Source organism: Saccopteryx leptura, chromosome 6 (assembly GCF_036850995.1).
Source record: "Saccopteryx leptura isolate mSacLep1 chromosome 6, mSacLep1_pri_phased_curated, whole genome shotgun sequence".
NCBI classification, from domain to species: Eukaryota; Metazoa; Chordata; class Mammalia; order Chiroptera; family Emballonuridae; genus Saccopteryx; species Saccopteryx leptura.
This window is the reverse complement of record NC_089508.1, coordinates 6,307,538-6,324,934: the sequence shown is the minus strand read 5'-3', so window position 1 is coordinate 6,324,934 and position 17,397 is coordinate 6,307,538. Positions and strand designations below refer to the sequence as shown.

At 59.0% G+C, this 17,397-nt stretch overlaps 1 protein-coding gene across 4 annotated transcripts in view; it reads right to left on the bottom strand.

Moving 5' to 3' along the window:
* Positions 1-17,397, bottom strand: part of BCL11B (BCL11 transcription factor B) — a 99,513-nt gene that overhangs the window by 41,488 nt on the left and 40,628 nt on the right. For 2 of the 4 annotated variants that reach the window (XM_066388353.1, XM_066388354.1), the window contains exon 5: positions 15,252-15,464. The exons of the other annotated variants lie outside the window; for them this stretch is intronic. In XM_066388353.1, coding sequence (XP_066244450.1) covers positions 15,252-15,464 — 213 coding nt within the window. The remainder of the gene's footprint in view (positions 1-15,251; positions 15,465-17,397) is intronic. 4 annotated transcript variants of the gene reach the window in all.

Genomic DNA, 17,397 nt, shown 5'->3' with positions numbered 1-17,397 from the left:
CACCCCACCCCACTCCAGTGAGCCAGGTCCACTCCCCTGCCCTGAGTCCCTATCCGTCCACCCCACCCCACTCCAGTGAGCCAGGTCCACTCCCCTGCCCTGAGTCCCTATCCGTCCACCCCACTCCAGTGAGCCAGGTCCACTCCCCTGCCCTGAGTCCCCGTCCGTCCACCCCACTCCAGTGAGGCAGGTCCACACCCCTGCCCTGAGTCCCCGTCCGTCCACCTCACTCCAGTGAGCCAGGTCCACACCCCTGCCCTGAGTCCCTATCCGTCCACCCCACCCCACTCCAGTGAGCCAGGTCCACTCCCCTGCCCTGAGTCCCTATCCGTCCACCCCACCCCACTCCAGTGAGCCAGGTCCACTCCCCTGCCCTGAGTCCCTATCCGTCCACCCCACCCCACTCCAGTGAGCCAGGTCCACCCCTCTGCCCTGAGTCCCTATCCGTCCACCCCACCCCACTCCAGTGAGCCAGGTCCACCCCTCTGCCCTGAGTCCCCGTCTGTCCAGCCCACTCCAGTGAGCCAGGTCCACACCCCTGTCCTGAGTCCCCGTCCGTCCACCTCACTCCAGTGAGCCAGGTCCACCCCCCTGCCCTGAGTCCCCGTCCGTCCACCTCACCCCACTCCAGTGAGCCAGGTCCACCCCCCTGCCCTGAGTCCCCGTCCGTCCACCTCACCCCACTCCAGTGAGCCAGGTCCACCCCCCTGCCCTGAGTCCCTATCCGTCCACCCCACCCCACTCCAGTGATCCAGGTCCACCCCCCTGCCCTGAGTCCCCGTCTGTCCACCCCACTCCAGTGAGCCAGGTCCACACCCCTGTCCTGAGTCCCCGTCCGTCCACCTCACTCCAGTGAGCCAGGTCCACACCCCTGTCCTGAGTCCCCGTCCGTCCACCTCACTCCAGTGAGCCAGGTCCACCCCCCTGCCCTGAGTCCCCGTCCACCCCACCCCACTCCAGTGAGCCAGGTCCACACCCCTGTCCTGAGTCCCCGTCCGTCCACCCCACTCCAGTGGGCCAGGTCCACACCCCTGCCCTGAGTCCCCGTCCGTCCACCCCACTCCAGTGAGCCAGGTCCACACCCCTGCCCCAAGTCCCCGTCCGTCCACCCCACCTCACTTCAGTGAGCCAGGTCCACACCCCTGCCCTGAGTCCCCGTCCGTCCACCCCACTCCAGTGAGCCAGGTCCACACCCCTGTCCTGAGTCCCCGTCCGTCCACCCCACTCCAGTGGGCCAGGTCCACACCCCTGCCCTGAGTCCCCGTCCGTCCACCTCACTCCAGTGAGCCAGGTCCACCCCCCTGCCCTGAGTCCCCGTCCGTCCACCTCACTCCAGTGAGCCAGGTCCACACCCCTGCCCTGAGTCCCTGTCCATCCAGCCCACCCCACTCCAGACTCCAATGAGTGCCAAGTTTTACATAAAGATCAATCCCAGGACAAGCATCTGGGGTGCAGACCTCTGCAAGCGCAGCACCTGGCGGGACACCGTCTCTCTGCCTCTTGACCGTCTCAGCGGTACCTTCCTATGAACATGGCTGCCAGCAGGCCCCCGGGGTTCCCAGCGAGTGGGCAGCCCCTGAAGGGGAGGAGGAATCATGGGGCCCAAGAAGCAGGTGCTGGCTTGAGGCCACGGCATCCGAGTACTGCCATCCCACACGCCATCATGCCACGGGGGAGTCCCACAGGAGAGAATTTCCCATGAGCACACGGTGGGGGAGGGTGCTCTAGGATGGACAGATACCACGGCCGCCTCCCGGCAGCTCTGTGACCTGGCCGGCTACCACGGGGGTTCCTTCCGAATGCCCGCCATTCACCAGGGCTTCCACAGGGGCCCCACCGTGCCCAGGCTGGTGCCCACCACCCCTGCCCTCACCCCGCAAGTCAGAAGAGATACCCAGGCCGACTCCCCAACTCTCCCCCCTACTCCTACTTCCGGCCAAGGGAGAGGGGCGCTTCACTTACAAGTTGCAGATAATGTCACCCACCATTCATCCCAATGTGTCACTAACATCCCATTAGACTGTAATTATTTTTTAATTAAAACTAAGAAAACTGGCATGCCTGTGCCGACTTTATGCATCTGTTATGGGTTAAAATAGCTTTTAAAAAATGTTTCGGAGACCGCAGTCTATTGTGGCCGCGGCCCCTGCCAAAGAAAACGCAAGCTTGCTTATTTTCTCCACGGGGCGCAACAGCGCCTGTGTGTGCCGGAACAGAACCGGCTGGCCGTGAAAAGAATTCTAAATAAAACACAAACATGGAATTTGGCAACGCCACAGAAGCAAGCTTAAGACTAATTCCAGCATGCGGACGGCTCTCACATAGTAAGTCTGGCTCCAGCATAAATGAAACCAGGCACTGTAAAATACCAAGCAAGTTGGAGTTTCAACTTAAAGGGACAGAATGCTGGTTCCAGGTATAAAAGCTTATTAAACCGGCTCGCCCTGGCTCCATAAATCCATAGGTTATTAGCTGTTTGCTTTCAGCCAATCCCTCCGTAAAGAGGTGCATATTAAGAGAGAGAGAGAAAGGGACGAGAAATGAAAACCATCACTTTGCACTAGACTTTTAGTACGGGGGTCCTGGAAATACTATGCTCATTATCTCCACGAGAAGAGAAAGAGTATGTGAGACCTCAAACATCCACAAACCCAAAAGGAAGGAGGGAGGACGAGGCGGAGGGGGCGAGGGAGGCCAGGTAAAGAACATGTCCGTCCATCACGTCAGCGAAGAGGGCCGGGCAACCAGAGCTGTCACTGGGGCAGGACTCGGCCCCAGCAGGGAAAGCCACGGGGATGCTGGGATACTTCTACCCAGGGACACGGCACTGAGGACGGTCAGGAGAATAATCATCATCGTTATAACGACAGTAAAAAGGTCCCAGCGACACCTGCTACTCCCCGCCACCTCTCAGGCACCGGCCACTGCGACAACAGCCGGGGAAGGCTCTTCAGTCTAATCAGGCAGGCAGGGCTCTGAGTCCAGACTGCCTCCATCTCCACACCAGCAGAACGGGAACGAGAGTGCCTTCCTCGCAGAGGTGGGGCGTGGGGGGCTGAGAATAAAGCCCACGTTTCATCAAGTGCCCCATTGTCACTGCTGCCCATCCCACTCGGTCACTGCCATCCTCACTGACAGACGAGGAAACCGAGGCTCACAAAGACTCGGTCACTCGCCAAGGACAGAGCCGGGCTGGGAACCGGCTGTCTGTCTGCAAAGCTGGAGCTTCCTCAGCACACATTCCTGGAGGGCGGGGGGCTGATGATACACAGGACTGGCCTATGGAGGGGCGAGGTGGGGGACAAGGTCTCCTCCGAAAAGTACTGAGAAGGAGAATCCATCCCCGGAGAGAGAGAGAGAGAGATGTCCTCAAAGGCCGCAGGGGGCCTGGGTGCTGAAATACACTCACACGCACTGCACATTCACACATGCACATACATACGCATATATGCATGCACACTCACATATATACATACACCTATGTGCACATGCACAAATACATACTCACTTATAAACGTGTCTCGCATGTGTAAATGCATATGCATGTGCACACACATGCAAACATATGCACTTACGTATATACATGTGCACAAACATATACACACATATAAACACAAACATGTTGTGTGTACATGCATATGCACACATGCGTGCACATACACGTACAGGCATGAACACACACAAACACACTTTGACATATAAACACACAAACACTAAGGGCCCTTCATTACGGGGTCTGTGCCAGGCCCAAGGGCCCTGGCAGCTGCAATGGGAAAAACCGGGGAGAAAATTACATGAGGCAATGTTTGGCTCCCACTGAAAAAGCCATGGAATGTCTTCCCTCAAATCTTGGTGATTTCTTACAGGTCTCCTCAGACCAGGCTCATCGTGGGGATGGCGGGTCGGCCGGCTTCCCCCAGGGTGAGGGGCGGGGCAGCCCTGACCCCCTGGCCCCTCAGCCCTCCCAACGCTATTAGACACCTGGCCTGGTGTGGCCAGGACGTCCCGGGCCGCCAGCCCCACGGAGGCCACGCTCAGGCTGCTCGTGGACGACCCTCCCGTCAAACACACGCTCAGCAGGATGGAGCCCAGCGCTGGGCCCCCGACCCTCTGACCTGGCTCTGCAGGCCACACTGCGGCCTGACTTGGTGACATCAGACCCCAGGGGCCCCAAGCTGCTCTTCCTGAAAAGATGCACGTCTTGGAGGATGCAGACTAAAAATACTTCTGGTTCCTCAGTCAGTTTACAGAAATAATTACATTTTCTTAAAAAAAAAAAAAAAATAGATTATAGGCAAGTATGTGTCCGGCTATTTTTAGTTCCTACTCATCTCCGCTAATTTTTACTCATAATCATGGCAGACTTTTTTTGAAAGCCACCCTGCTCTCTGTTTATAATTGTGTTCTGGTTTGGCACAGGGCGGGACAGGGGACCACACAACCTTCCGTGGACCACGGCGGTCCGGGTGCCCCGCAGAGGCGGCCGCAGCTCAGGACCAGGACTCAGCCCAGCACGCGTTGGGGGCACACCCCACCTGTGCCGGAACCTGCCCCAGACCTCAGGCATTCAGGGGACACCTGGCAGGGGACCGCCAGCCAGCACAGGGTATGTCGTGGGCTGAAGCCTGGCCCCCGAAACGAAATGTTCGAAACCAGACGCCTAGAATCTGTGACGTTCTTTGGAGAAAGGGGGCCGCTGCAGATGTGATTAAGTTCCGGATCTGGGGTGAGGTCACCCTGGATTATCCGGGTGGGCACTAAACCCAATGACAATCGTCCTTTTCCTTCTTAATTGTCCAGGAGAGGAGGAGATGGACCCTGAGGAACACACCAGCCCAGAGGCAGAGGCTGGAGGAAGGCGCCCACAAGCCCAGGACGGCCTGGGGCCCCCAGGAGCTGGAAGAGGCAGCGACAGATTCTCCCGTGGAGACTCCCAAGAAGCGTACAGCCCTGCCCACACCTGGAGCTCCAGGACTGTCCACTGGTAAATTTTTGTTGTTGGAAGCCACCCAGCCCATGGTCATTTGCTAGGCAGCCCTAGGGAACAAACACAGCGCAACAGCGAGAAATCCCAGTCCCATACAGTCCCCACTGCAGCCCCGTGGTTCCTGTCCCCTTCAACAAGGAACCCAGGAGCTGCAGCGGGGTTGCAGCGGAGCCTCAGACACAGGAAGGAGCCCCCCCAGCCCACCAGGGGAGGAACTGCCGGCGGGGTGCTTCCCAGGAGAAGGGGAGACCTCAGGAAACCCGGAGAGGGCAGAGCTGTGCCCGAGGACCAGCCAGGTCTACCTCGCTCCCGGGTGTCCCCACTCGACCTACACACACGGTTCTGTCTGCGAAAGCAAACCCAACAGACACACTCCAGACACAGCAGCAAAGAAAGCGGAGACCGTCCACTTGGAGAATTCTCTTCTACAAACACTCAAGCTAGAGAAACGTTGAGCTGACTGCAAAAAAACAGCTGTCCCGGGAGACAGGGCCGCCACGGGGTCAGAGACGCTCAAATACAATTGGAGGAAGTGCCCAGGCCTGACATCAGTGGGAGCCCGTTCTGTCCCTCAGGCGTACCAACCGCTTAACCTGGGCCACTTGGTTGGCCACATCCCGAAGCCTCAGGGTCAGCTGAGGATGAGGACAGAGTGGGACCCTTGTGCACTGCTGATGGGTGTGGCCCCTGTGGAAGACACGGGGGCAGTTCCTCAGTTGAGCGACACATGGAACTGCCATAGTACCCAGCAATTTCCCTTCGGGGTACGCACCCTAAAGAGCTGACTGACGGCAGGCTCTCGAACCACTGTGTGGACCTGTTTGGAGCCACATTATTCACAACTGCCAGAAGGAGGAAGCAACCACATATCCATCCCAGGATGAATTTCCAAGCAAGATGTGGGCCAACCATCCAGCTGTACAGTGGAATATTACTCAGCCTTGAAAAAGGAAGGCAATCTTTGCACACGCTACACCGTGGATGGGACCTTGAGGACACGTTGGGTGAAATGAGCTGGACACAGAGGACAAATAATGTCGGAGCCCACTTCTAGGAGGGACCCAGAGGAGTCAAACCCAGGGAGACAGACAGCAGCACGGTGGCTGTGGGCGGGGGGAGGGGGAGAGGGAGGTTCACGTTTAATGGGGACAGAGTTTCAGTCTGTGATAACCAAATAGTTCCAGAGATGGATGGTGGTGATGGCATACCGGCACAACGTGAATGTACAAAATGCCACCAACCTGTACACCTAAAAGTGGTTAAGACGGTCAGTTTTATGCTCTGTATCGTTTACAAGAAGAAAACACCTCCCGTGGGCACATCCTGGCACCACTGTGAGAATCAGTGGGGGAGGGAGACACGTGTGGAGGCTGTGGCACACAGTGGGCCCTCACGCAATGGCTACTTGTACTAGGACATCAAGGATACAACACGGTGCTTGTTAATAAAGCACAAGGAATTGTGAGAAAAAGGAGCCCGGGTCAGAAAGAACTGATCAAACACGGCTCCAAGGGCCGGCTCGTGGCCCAGTGGGCCTCCTCCCACCAGGCGAGCCTCACCTCTTCTCAACAGAGGCAGTAATGTGAAATGTCCAGATGTACGAAAGGATTCCCACTGCTCTCCGTCTCTGCAGGCGGTGACTCTGTTTCTGCATCACCCTCCTTGGAGAAGTCCCAGCCTCTGAGCCCTTTTGCTAAACTCATCAAACGCAGGTCTTCTGCTCACCCCGGGCCTGGCCAGCCGGGAAGCTCTGCGATCCAATTAGCTCACTCCTCTCTCTAGGCTGCTGCCACTCAGGCCTGAGGCCAGCCAGGCGGAGGGCAGCCTGGGGAGGAGCGGACTGCGGCCCCCGGGCCCAAGGAAACCCGAGTTCAAATCCCACCTCTGCCATCGACGAGCTGTGCAGCTCCAGGTGAGTCACATCACCTCTCTGGTCTCCGCCTCCTCACCAGTGAATGACAGAACGTTAGCTTCCTAAGAGAGAAGCCGCTGGGAAGCTTAAACGTCTGAGAGGGCCCCTGCAGAGAGCCCGGCACCCAGTGTGGGGGACAGAGACAGTGACGTGACCGTTGACCTGGTGGCTTCATGGCCAAGTGTCAGAAGGACCCTGATGGAAGAGGAACCCATGGTCGATGCTTCCACCCCCACTGACCGCACAGCGTGGTCACTGCCACCTCACGGCTCTTGGTTGTTATTAAATAACCCCCAGGGAGGGGAATGAAGTGAGGGGTAGGCTGTCCTCCCCCCCAGGGTCACGGCGAGCCCCCCACGGAGCCCCACACGGCGAGACCCCCGCCCGCCAAAGGCTGCTTCCCACTGCCTTTTGGATTAAACTGGCCAGCCTTGATTATGTTTGGATAAACGATATTTCATGGCTTAGCGACTATTTGGGTTTGATTGTGAAATGTGCGCAGAGCCCGGCCCCTCCGCCTGCCCCAGCCCTTGGGTTTGAAAAGACAAGTTCATTTTGTTCCCCCACCGAAACAGCGGCGGGGAACACCTCGCGCTTTTGGGGCGACGACCGCTGGTGTCTCTCGGGCGAAGAGGAAAGGTCTCCGGGGGACGGCGCACCGAAATGAAGAGGCGCGCGCGGCCGCCCGCGTGCTGGCGTGTCTTTCCCTCACAGGCGTGCGCGTGGCCTCCTCTGGGTCCTCACCGTCCACCGGCGTCTCCTGGGCACCACCCACAGGGACGACGGGCCTGCCCGGGCGCGGGGGCACCTGGTGCCAGCGGGAGCGGGGCCGACAGCCGAGTCCCTGCCTCCCAGCCAGACCCCAGACACCCAGCGGGAGGGCGGTGTGCTGAAAGTCCCTTTCCTGCACGCCAAGTCTCCTCTTCAACGTCAAAACTGCCCTCTGGTGACCAGTTCCTCCGTGTCCCCTTACGTTGCTAAGAACTTGGACCCCTCGGGGGCCAGTCGGGGCTGGTTGGGTCAGCGGGACCCGTCCTCGAAGATGCCCACATCTGCCTCCGCCACTGACCCCCGCAGAGGAGGAAGCCTGTCCCCACCTCCAGCCTCACCTTCCCCAGCAGGAAAAGCCCCCTGTACAGCCGGGTCCTCCCAGATCCCATAAGCCCACTCCTTCCGTTTGTCTTAAGTCAAGAACAGCATCATGGGATGTGCGTCCTATGTTCGCTGTGCAGCTCCCGCCACCATGAGGTCCTCCAGGGCAAGGACCCCACTGAGCCCATTTCTAGACCCCCTGGGTGTCTAGCCCAGGATCAGACACCAGCATGGCTGCCGAATGAAAGGACAACCCAGGGGACCCCCGACCTCTGGGGCCCCTGTCCATTTCTGTTGCTCACGTCAGAGCCACCGAGCAGCTCAATGGGAGAGCCGCAAGCACGGCTCCAGGGCCGGCCAGACCCAAGTCCCGGTCTCAGCGGTGCTACTGGTGGGCTGTGACACCCTCTCTGAGCCCCGGTATCCTCATGAGCAAAAGGTGGGGGCGGCCTCTTCTGAGGGGGGTCCTGAGGATGAGGTGCCTGAGCAAATAAAAGGAGCAGAGATGGTGTTGGGCCTTCCTTGCCTTTCGTTCACGCCGAGAAAACCTCCCTGGCAGGAGACTTTCAAAGAAATGGCGGCCAAGTCACCATCAGAGCGCGCGGCACTCGCGGCTTCTCAGCGCCAGCTTCCTCCTTCCCGACCCTCACTCCCCTGTGCCTCTGCTGCCCCGCATGCTGGTGACCAGCTGTGGCCACCCCAAACTGGCGGGGCCGACCAGCGGACCCTCCAATGCAGGGGTGACGAGCAGGAAGTTCTAGTGTCCCCATGTCACAGGTGAGGGACTGAGGCTGTAAGAGAGGCAGTGGCCAGCCAGGGTCACAGCGTCACAGCCACACACACACCTTGAGAACCAGAACCAAGCACGGCCCTCCCATCTCGAAGCTTCCCACGGGGCTGGCCGCTCTTCCACCAACGGGTGTCCCCACGGCGACGTTTCACTTCAAAGAGGGAGCCGTGCCACGGAGCCCCAGGAAGAGACGGGGAGGCCGGCCGTCACGGCACAACCCCGGAACATCTCCCACTCAGGATGTACGGAAGCGTGGTCCAAGCGCAGACGGCAAAACAGAGGGTCCAAGAGGCGAACGGCGTGAGGCTCCTCGACACACACACCCTTAACTGCTGCCCAGCCCAGCCACGCATTTCCCGTGGCCTCGGCTGGACGGTGAGTTTCGTTCTCCGGCTTTCCCTATGAACTAAGTGGGGGCAGTGTGGCCTAGTGGGCAGAGCCTGAGAGATGTGGTCATCCTGTGTGGCCTCGTGCCCACTCTCTGCCTCAGTTTCCCCATCTAGGCAATGAAGGGGTTGAACTAGATGAGATGATCCCTCTGGGCCCCCCCCCCCTCCAGGATCCTAGATCTTTAGAAAGATTAACTCAGGCCCTCGGGCCACCGAGGTGAGCCCAGGGCCCGGGGCCACTTGGCCGCATGTGGAGGGCGCTGGCCAGCCCTGCCCCTTTCAGACTCCCTTTAAAGCTGCAGAACGTGGCGGCCCTGCTCGAGGTCTCTGGTGTCGGTGGGCCTGGGCCACTCGGCCGCATGTGGAGGGCACTGGCCAGCCCTGCCCCTTTCAGACTCCCTTTAAAGCTGCAGAACGTGGCGGCCCTGCTCGGGGTCTCTGGTGTCGGTGGGCCCGGGCCACTCGGCCGCATGTGGCGGGCGCTGGCCAGCCCTGCCCCTTTCAGACTCCCTTTAAAGCTGCAGAACGTGGCGGCCCTGCTAAGGGATCTCTGGTGTCGGTGGCCAGTGCTGGTTACTCACACCCACTAACTGCTTTAAAGTGCTGCATCCAGGCTGCATTAAAAATTAATTACACATGCTATTTTATTGCCAGTGCATAATGTAATGAGCACCAGCTGTGCTAAACAGCCAAACTCCTTTTTAAGACAGCTATAAAAAAAAAAAAGAAAGAAAGAAAGAAAGAAACTGCACTTTCAAATGCCTCTCCTGTCAGAGCAGGGAAAAACAGCAACATCTTGTACGGATTTGAGCAGAATTCTTTGATTTAGCTCCGCCTTCAGATCGTCCTAAGGGCCGGTTCGCAGAGCGGGATCAAGGCTGGCCGGCTGTAGGCCTCCGTCTGGACGTTGCTGGGACCCCTTGTAGCTAAGGACAGTCACACTGGTAGGTGCCCCTGCCCCCACTGGGCAGCATCAACCCCTCTCCTAGCCCCCCCCCACCTAGCTCCCCAGCAACTTCAGCCCCCTGCCGTTGCTGAGGACGTGAGTTCCAGGCTCTGCCGGACAGGGGACTTCTCTGGAACTGACCCACATCCTGGAGCCCTCGGCCACCTCCACCAGCCAGCAGATGGAGAGGGGGCTCCCCCCATCCTGGGGGCCTTGCAGTTCTCCGTGGCTTCACCCAGCACTTTCTCCAATTACGGGTTCTGAAGCAGGTGGTGCGGGGCGGTGTGACCCCAGAAGCAGACAGACACCGGGGAGCAGAAACCAGGAACTGGCATGCAGAAGTCCCCGCTGGGTGGCATCTGCCGCACCCCCAGCCCTTTGGGTGACGCAGACATCACAAGGCGTACAGATGACTCTACATTTTTAATAACTCCCCTGAGAGCCCTTTTCCTAAGAGTAAGCCAAACCCCCGTTGACCCTTGGACCTGGTTCGGTCGGCCCAGAAAGACCCACGTCAACAACTACCAGGCGGCTTGGAAAAGGGAAACACGAGCGCATGTCCGGACCTTCCCCCGCCGGAGTGCTTCTGGTCCACACACGCTCACCCACACTCGCTTCTCTTCTTCTCCAACCCATACTCACCCCTCCCACGGAGGCTCTCACACCCCACGGGGGCGCCCCCCACGCCCCTGCACCAGAACTGGGGCAGTGCGCCGGCGGGGGCCTGGTGGGCGCTTCCATCTCGGCCCGCAGCGCCCCACGGCTTCCCACTGATCCTCCGGTGTTAATCAAACCCAGTCCAGAATGAAACTACAGCTTGCTTCTTGTTCTGGTATAAAATGTGCAAAGCGCAGACCATATCATTAACATAAAACTTCCAGAAATAAGGCTACTTTCCAGACAGACTGTATTAATTGCGCCGAGCTGCCACAGCGAGGGTGGTCTGGTCCGCGGCGTCCCATTGGACGGCTCCGGTTATAAAAACCAACACAAAAATGAACCCTGGGATATAATTGAGGGAGGAGAACCCGATAGATTCTCCTGTTAAACCCTACTATTTACTTACAGGTATTCTTTTATCTTTATTGTCCCTTTAACCCAAGCCAAGAAACCCCAGACAAGTTAAATAACACAGCAAGCACGATTTCAGTAGGAAAGTAAATTGAATTTAACTTTACAGGATTTGCCCTGTGATTTCAGCAGATACTAATGACAGCCGCTGACTCCTTCTATTAAACCCAAACACTTCCACTTCCCCGAGCTGGGATCCTGTGTGTTCTTGCGGGAGACCTTGAACTTCACCAAAGCGCATGTCTTAATCAATGTGCCTGATGACCATTTGCAGGCTTTTAAATAATACGGTGAAGTCTCTCGCTTCTCTTTTTTCTGCCTCCTGATGCTGGGACATGATCTGAGCTGGCCGAGAGGTGAAATGCCTTCCAGAACAAAAACGCAGGACCCAGCTTGTAGGGAAAGGGCCACAGGGTGCCAGACACGAACAATGCGGTGTGGTAAACCCCACTCTGCTCATGCATGAATCATGATGTCTAGAGGGCTCCGCACGGGGCATTGTTCTCAGCACCTGTCACATGGCCTCGCTGGATCCTCGAAACCATCCCTCAAAGCATGTACCAGCATTACCCCCCCCCCGCAGTGTAATAGGTGGGGAAACTGAGGAAGAGATGGGGGGAGGGGGCAATGACTTGTCCAAGGTCACACAGTTTTACAGGACAAAGCAGCTTTCGCCCCGAGTCTGATGCACTCTGATGTCTGCCTCTGTGCCGTAGACGCCTCAAAACAGGGAAGGGTTCGGGCCAAAGTCCTGTGGTTTTCGAACTCTTCTCTGAACAGCGCACCCCTGTCCTGGGAACCCTAGCCAAGCCCCCCCCCTGCCCAGTCATCCACAGTGACTCAGGGATTGAAACAGACCAATAGGATCTATTTCAGGGATTAATGCAAGGAGCCTCGTTTTTAAAGGTGACATATATAGCACAGATATATATATATATGCAGGTGGAGGTACATGAGTATTTTTTACAGGAGGGGAAACTGAGGCCTAAAGAGGGGAGAATGGCTTGTTCAAGGTCGCCAGCCCAGTACAGTCAAGGGCCAGGACCACAGCCCAAACCTCTGGGCCGCACAGGCAGCCTGGAGAAGTCTCTCCCAGGAATTTCTCAGGAAGAAGCTTCATTTTCGAGGAACGCCTGGACTCACCTGCCCGTGAGTTCAGCGGAGTCAATAGAGCAGCAGATGAGCCGGGCTCAAGGGAGTCCCTTCCTCCCACCACGACTGTCAGGAGGAGACCGGGGTCGGGGCCCCGGGAGGCAGGGCTGCTCCGGGGCGCTGCCAGACGGAGAGGCACAGCGCGTGCACACCTGTGAGTTCTGCCCCTGGAACTCACAGCAGCTGAGAATGCGTTCCCGGCCATGCATGCAATTAGCCCGCGCCACACGTGGGGGCACCGGGGCTTTCCGTGTGAACACGCGGAGGTGGGTTCAGAACGTCCTGACCCGAGAAGGGACGAGAGGAAGTGAGGTGGCGCTGCTTCCCACCGGCTCTCTCCTTCCTAGCAGGTTGCTGGGGACATCGTGACTCCATTCCAACTCCTAATTACACAGGCACTCAAAACACTCAAGCAAACAGCCCTGTGCCAGGGACAGAGGCCACAAAGGGACAAAAAACCACTGGAACAGGTATTTTCAGGTACTGAAACCGATCAGAAAAAAAAGATGGTGGCACGACCTTGCACACGCTGATTCCTAGAGGCCCAGCAATGGAAGGGGACAGTGCTGGGAATTGGGGTGAAGGGCTGGAGGCTGAAAGCAGGCCCCTGGAGGGTCAGGAGCAGGGGTCCCAGGGGCCCCAGGCACAGACAACGCACTGCCAGCAAGTGGGGGGGGGCCCTGCTTCCGGGCTCTGGGCCTTTGTAGCATCAAGTTATAAAACTCAAGGAGGCCTCCAGGCCAGAGGAGCCAACAGCCAAGATGAAACAGGGGCTGGATGAGCAGCCCAGGAGCAGAGCCCACCTCTGCTCTCCCACCCCCCTGCGAAGAGTCCTCCTTATAGGTGATGGGCCCCCTTCCCACTCCTCCCCACACCACCAGACTGCAAGTGCAGGAGGGCAGAGACCCAAGGATCTGACTCCACCTTGGTGGCACAGTGTCTGCACACTACATGCCCAAGAAATGGCTTTCAACAGACGGAAGGATGAGTGAGTGAATGAATGAATGAATGAATGAGAGCTGTGAGGCCCCCATGCCTGAGCCTCTCGTTCTCTCATCTGTAAAGCGGGGGATGGACCTATCTCCTAAAGCTGCCGTGAGGGTTCAATTCAAGAATACACACGAAATGCCTAGCGCAAGGCAGCACACAGTAGGCCCTCAATACACAGTCCCTGTAAGGAAGGGGGTGACACTGTGGCAGACAGCGGGCGTGTGAGGAACCTCCCCCTGGCTGTAGGCAGGGGCATGTGGCTCCGTGGGGCGAGGGCGGCCTTGTCAGGAGGCATCCTGACAACAAATTCCAGCCCCCCAGCCTTGGCCCAGCCAGCACCCTGCCCCAGCCTTCCCCTCCCCATCTGCACAATGGGGATGGAACAGCTCCCACATGGCACCGTGGCTCCTAGGCAGAGCCAGAGCCAGCAGAGGGTTAAGCAAAGCCCCGAGCGCCAGAGAGATCGTGTTTCTGCACCGCAGAACTTGACCGAGTCCAGTCATAAACACTCGGGCTGATCTTTGATAGCTCGGCCCCCCCTGAGTGGCTGCAGGGGCTGCAGCACTAATTACAGGAAGCCATGAGAGCAGGGCGGCCGCCCAGACAGAGCAGGCACCGCCGCTCAGCAAGCACGCTCGCCGCACAGACCCACAGAGCCGGACGGGAGCCCCGGTCACCCTGGTACCAGGCCGGCCCGGCTTCCTTGCAACCCCGCTCCAGAGCAATTCTGTCTTTGCTTTGTGCATTCAAGGCATACGCCCAGTGCCTATGACATCACCATCTGTCAGAGCACAGTGCTGAAGGCTGCAGGCTACCCCCCCAGCAGCGAGGTGCAGTGAGCTCCTGACCCCGGAGCTGGGGCTGCCTGTGGCCCTCACAGGGGGCTCCCTTTGGGCAGCTTCAGCTAGAAGCAAACCCTGCCCAACACGAATTGTTTTCCTCTATCACCCCAAGTCCAGAGACGGCCTGCAGCGGGCCCCGCTGGGCACCCGCCCTCTCCTCTCCTGCCCCTGCCTGGAAGCCTGACCACAGGTGCTCGCCACCACCGGGTGTGTGTCAGCACCCTGGCTCCTGTGGCCTCCACGCGCTGCATAGCGGGCAGGCCCCGCAGAGAACCTGGGCAGGAGAGGCTGCGATGAGGGACCCCTGCCTGCATATTCCAGGGGCCTCAGGCCAGAGCAGGAGCTGTGGGTTCTGTTTGGGGACAGAGAGGGGAATGTGATGGTACCCAGGCTGAGTTACCTCATTGCCCATGTATGCCAATCTGTAAAATGGGCAGCCACACCAACCGGAAACCAGTGAGGCTGCCCTCGCCCCACTGAGCACACAGTAGGTGCTCAGCCCCTCAGGCAAACACATGGCCTGGCCCCACCCCCCAACACACCCCGAAGGGCTTCATACACACACCCCAAAAGGCTCCTCTGGAGTGAACTTTCTTTCCTCGGAGTTAATGGGCAACACATTCTCGCAAAGTGAAACTCCACGTTTTGGACCGCTCAGCAATGTATACAGACAACCACAGAGTCTTCTCCTGGCCACGTCTGGGGGGAGAGGGGGTAGCGGCTGGGCGAGGACGGGGGTGGCAGTGGTGAGGGCAGAAGAAAACCTCAGATGTTAAGCGTTATCCAATTAAGCTTTAGCTAAACAGCACAAAGAGATGGAATTTGGAGGCGGGGGGGGGTGCATTCTGGGAGACTCTCGGAGACGTAGGGCGGCCTCCTGACCCGTGGGATCGGGGCACTGATGGCATCTGTCATCACTTCCCCTGGTACACCCCCCAAAAAATACCCTGTGGGGCGGGGTCTGCAGGGCCCCCCTGGGTCCCCACCTTGCCCCGGCCCACCTGGGAGAGGCAGCTGCTAGCTCTGCCCAGCACACCCCCCACCCCCGGGAGCCCACCCCCCCACCGCGGCGTCTGTTACCTGACAACTGACACTGACATCCAAAGGGAGCCTCCACGTGACCCTCACCCTGAGTGCCGTCACCCGAGGCCGGGCGCGCGCTGCAGCACGGCAGGGGGAAGCAGGGCGGCAGAGCGCCCAGGGCGCGCAGAGGTGAGGTGATCACGGATGTGTGAGGGTGGGAGGAGGCAGCTATGGGGGCCGTCGCTGGCAGCTGGGCAGGCCTGCACGGCCCTGGAGAAAAAACAATAGAAAAGACTGGTCAGTCGGGCCCTGGACTGTACGCGGGGCTCGGGGTGCGAAGCAGGGGCCCGGGGCAGAGGGCTGCAGGCTGCCCCTCCAGGGCGCCAGGCCCCACGGGGAAGACCACCGGGGCACAGGCCGGGGTCGGAGGGGTGCTACTTCCACAGCTGCCAGATTGGGCTGTCTTGGGGCCAGACTCCCCACCCTGGGGGCCTAACGCAGGGAGCTGTCAGGGTGCCCACTCCCAGGCAGGTCCCCCATGTGGGTGGGGGCTTCTCAAGTGTGGTAGAGCAGGCTCCATTTGGGCATCTGTTCCCAAAACTCTGGACCACCCTCCTCTGGGAAACTCCAGGCCCCCACTGTGGGCTTTATCGTGCTGTACAGGCCCGGGACACCGCCAGTCCACCTCGGAGCGTGGGGACAGCTGGGCAACGTCCAGGCTGGCGAGTGGCCAGCGGAGCCTCTCTCCAGCCCACGGTCCTCCTCGGCGCCCCACACCCCACGGCCTTGCAGAAGGCTTTGAATGCCCCCCAGGAAAACTCGGGCACTTCCCAGCACCCCTCCGAATGCCTCCCCCGTTGGACGGCCACCACACAGGACCAAGGGCCTGTCCCAGCTCGGCCTGCGTTTGATTTGGCCATTTATCTTAAATGGCTAAGAGACCACCAGGGCAAAACATTTGTGTGAAGCCTTTGCCAAAACCACAAGTGAAGAAGCCCAAATTCCCTGGGTAAATAATTGAGCGGGGAAGCATCAGAGAGACAGAAAGAAAACATCAACAAGACGACACGCAGCTGGGCCCTGGGCCGGCTCTGCCAGGGAGGCCGCCCGATGCTGCTCACTGCCCCACACAGGTCTGCGCGGTGGGGCTGGGGGGCGCGTCTACCCACTCCACAGCCCCGTGCGGGATCCCTCATCCAGAAGAACCACGGGGCCCTGTAAACCTACTGCGAGCCAAGGGCCACGGTGTTCACCTCGGGTGAGTTTCCCATCATGCCATGGGGCGGGGCTAACAATACCCATTACACAGACCAGCGCGCTGATGCCATGACCACAGAAAGCTGCACACACCAGGCAGCCAGCCCCACCAAAACCCTGTCTCCCTGGGTCTCAAACCAGGATTGGGGGCATCAGGGCATTTGAGAAGACCTGCAAATGTCCTGCGAGGAGGCAAAGCTAACAACAACTGCTTAGGCCCCTCTGGGCCAAGGAAGGCCTCCTACTAGAGCCAGGGCCCAGGGTGTTTCTGAGCCAAAGGCCCAGGAAGGGCGTGGCCAAGGACTGCATAACCAGTTCCAGCCACAGATGCTGAGCAGAAGGCCATTAATGCCCCAGGTTTAAGGCAGGCCCCCACAGAAGGTCAGCACTTGAAGCCAGTGTCACCTGCCTCCTCCCGGAAGCCTTCCCTAAACTGGACACTGTATGTTTGATCCTGTCCACTGCGGAGGCTCTGGGCCATCTGACAGTGGCTTTGTGCTGAGCACTGGTCATAGCCACCCTGCTCAGCAGGGAGGCTCATCCCCAATCCACGGCAGGAGACTGAGGCTCAGGGAGGTTTGGAACTTGAACCCAGAGGCTATAGCTGGGGTACAGTGACCAGGGTGCCCCAAGACCCTGAGAGGGAGGGTCATGGGAGGCATGGGGGAGCCAAAGGGTCTCTGGGCTCAGTTCGGCCATTGGAGGTTGCAAAAGAGCAAATCTGGGTGGGCCCCAAGGTTCCGGGTGAGGCCACAGCACAGCCACCAGCATTTGCTGAGAAAACCAACAGGAGCCCCAGGGCCTGGGGACACTGTCTGAGCTGGAGGCGAGCAGAACCTGTGGCTCCGTGCTTAGAAGGAAGGACCACAGAGCAGCAGGTCCAGCCGCACTCTCCCCTCCGGGAGAGGTCGCGCTTAGGCCAGAATCAGCGAAGTCATCTCCAACT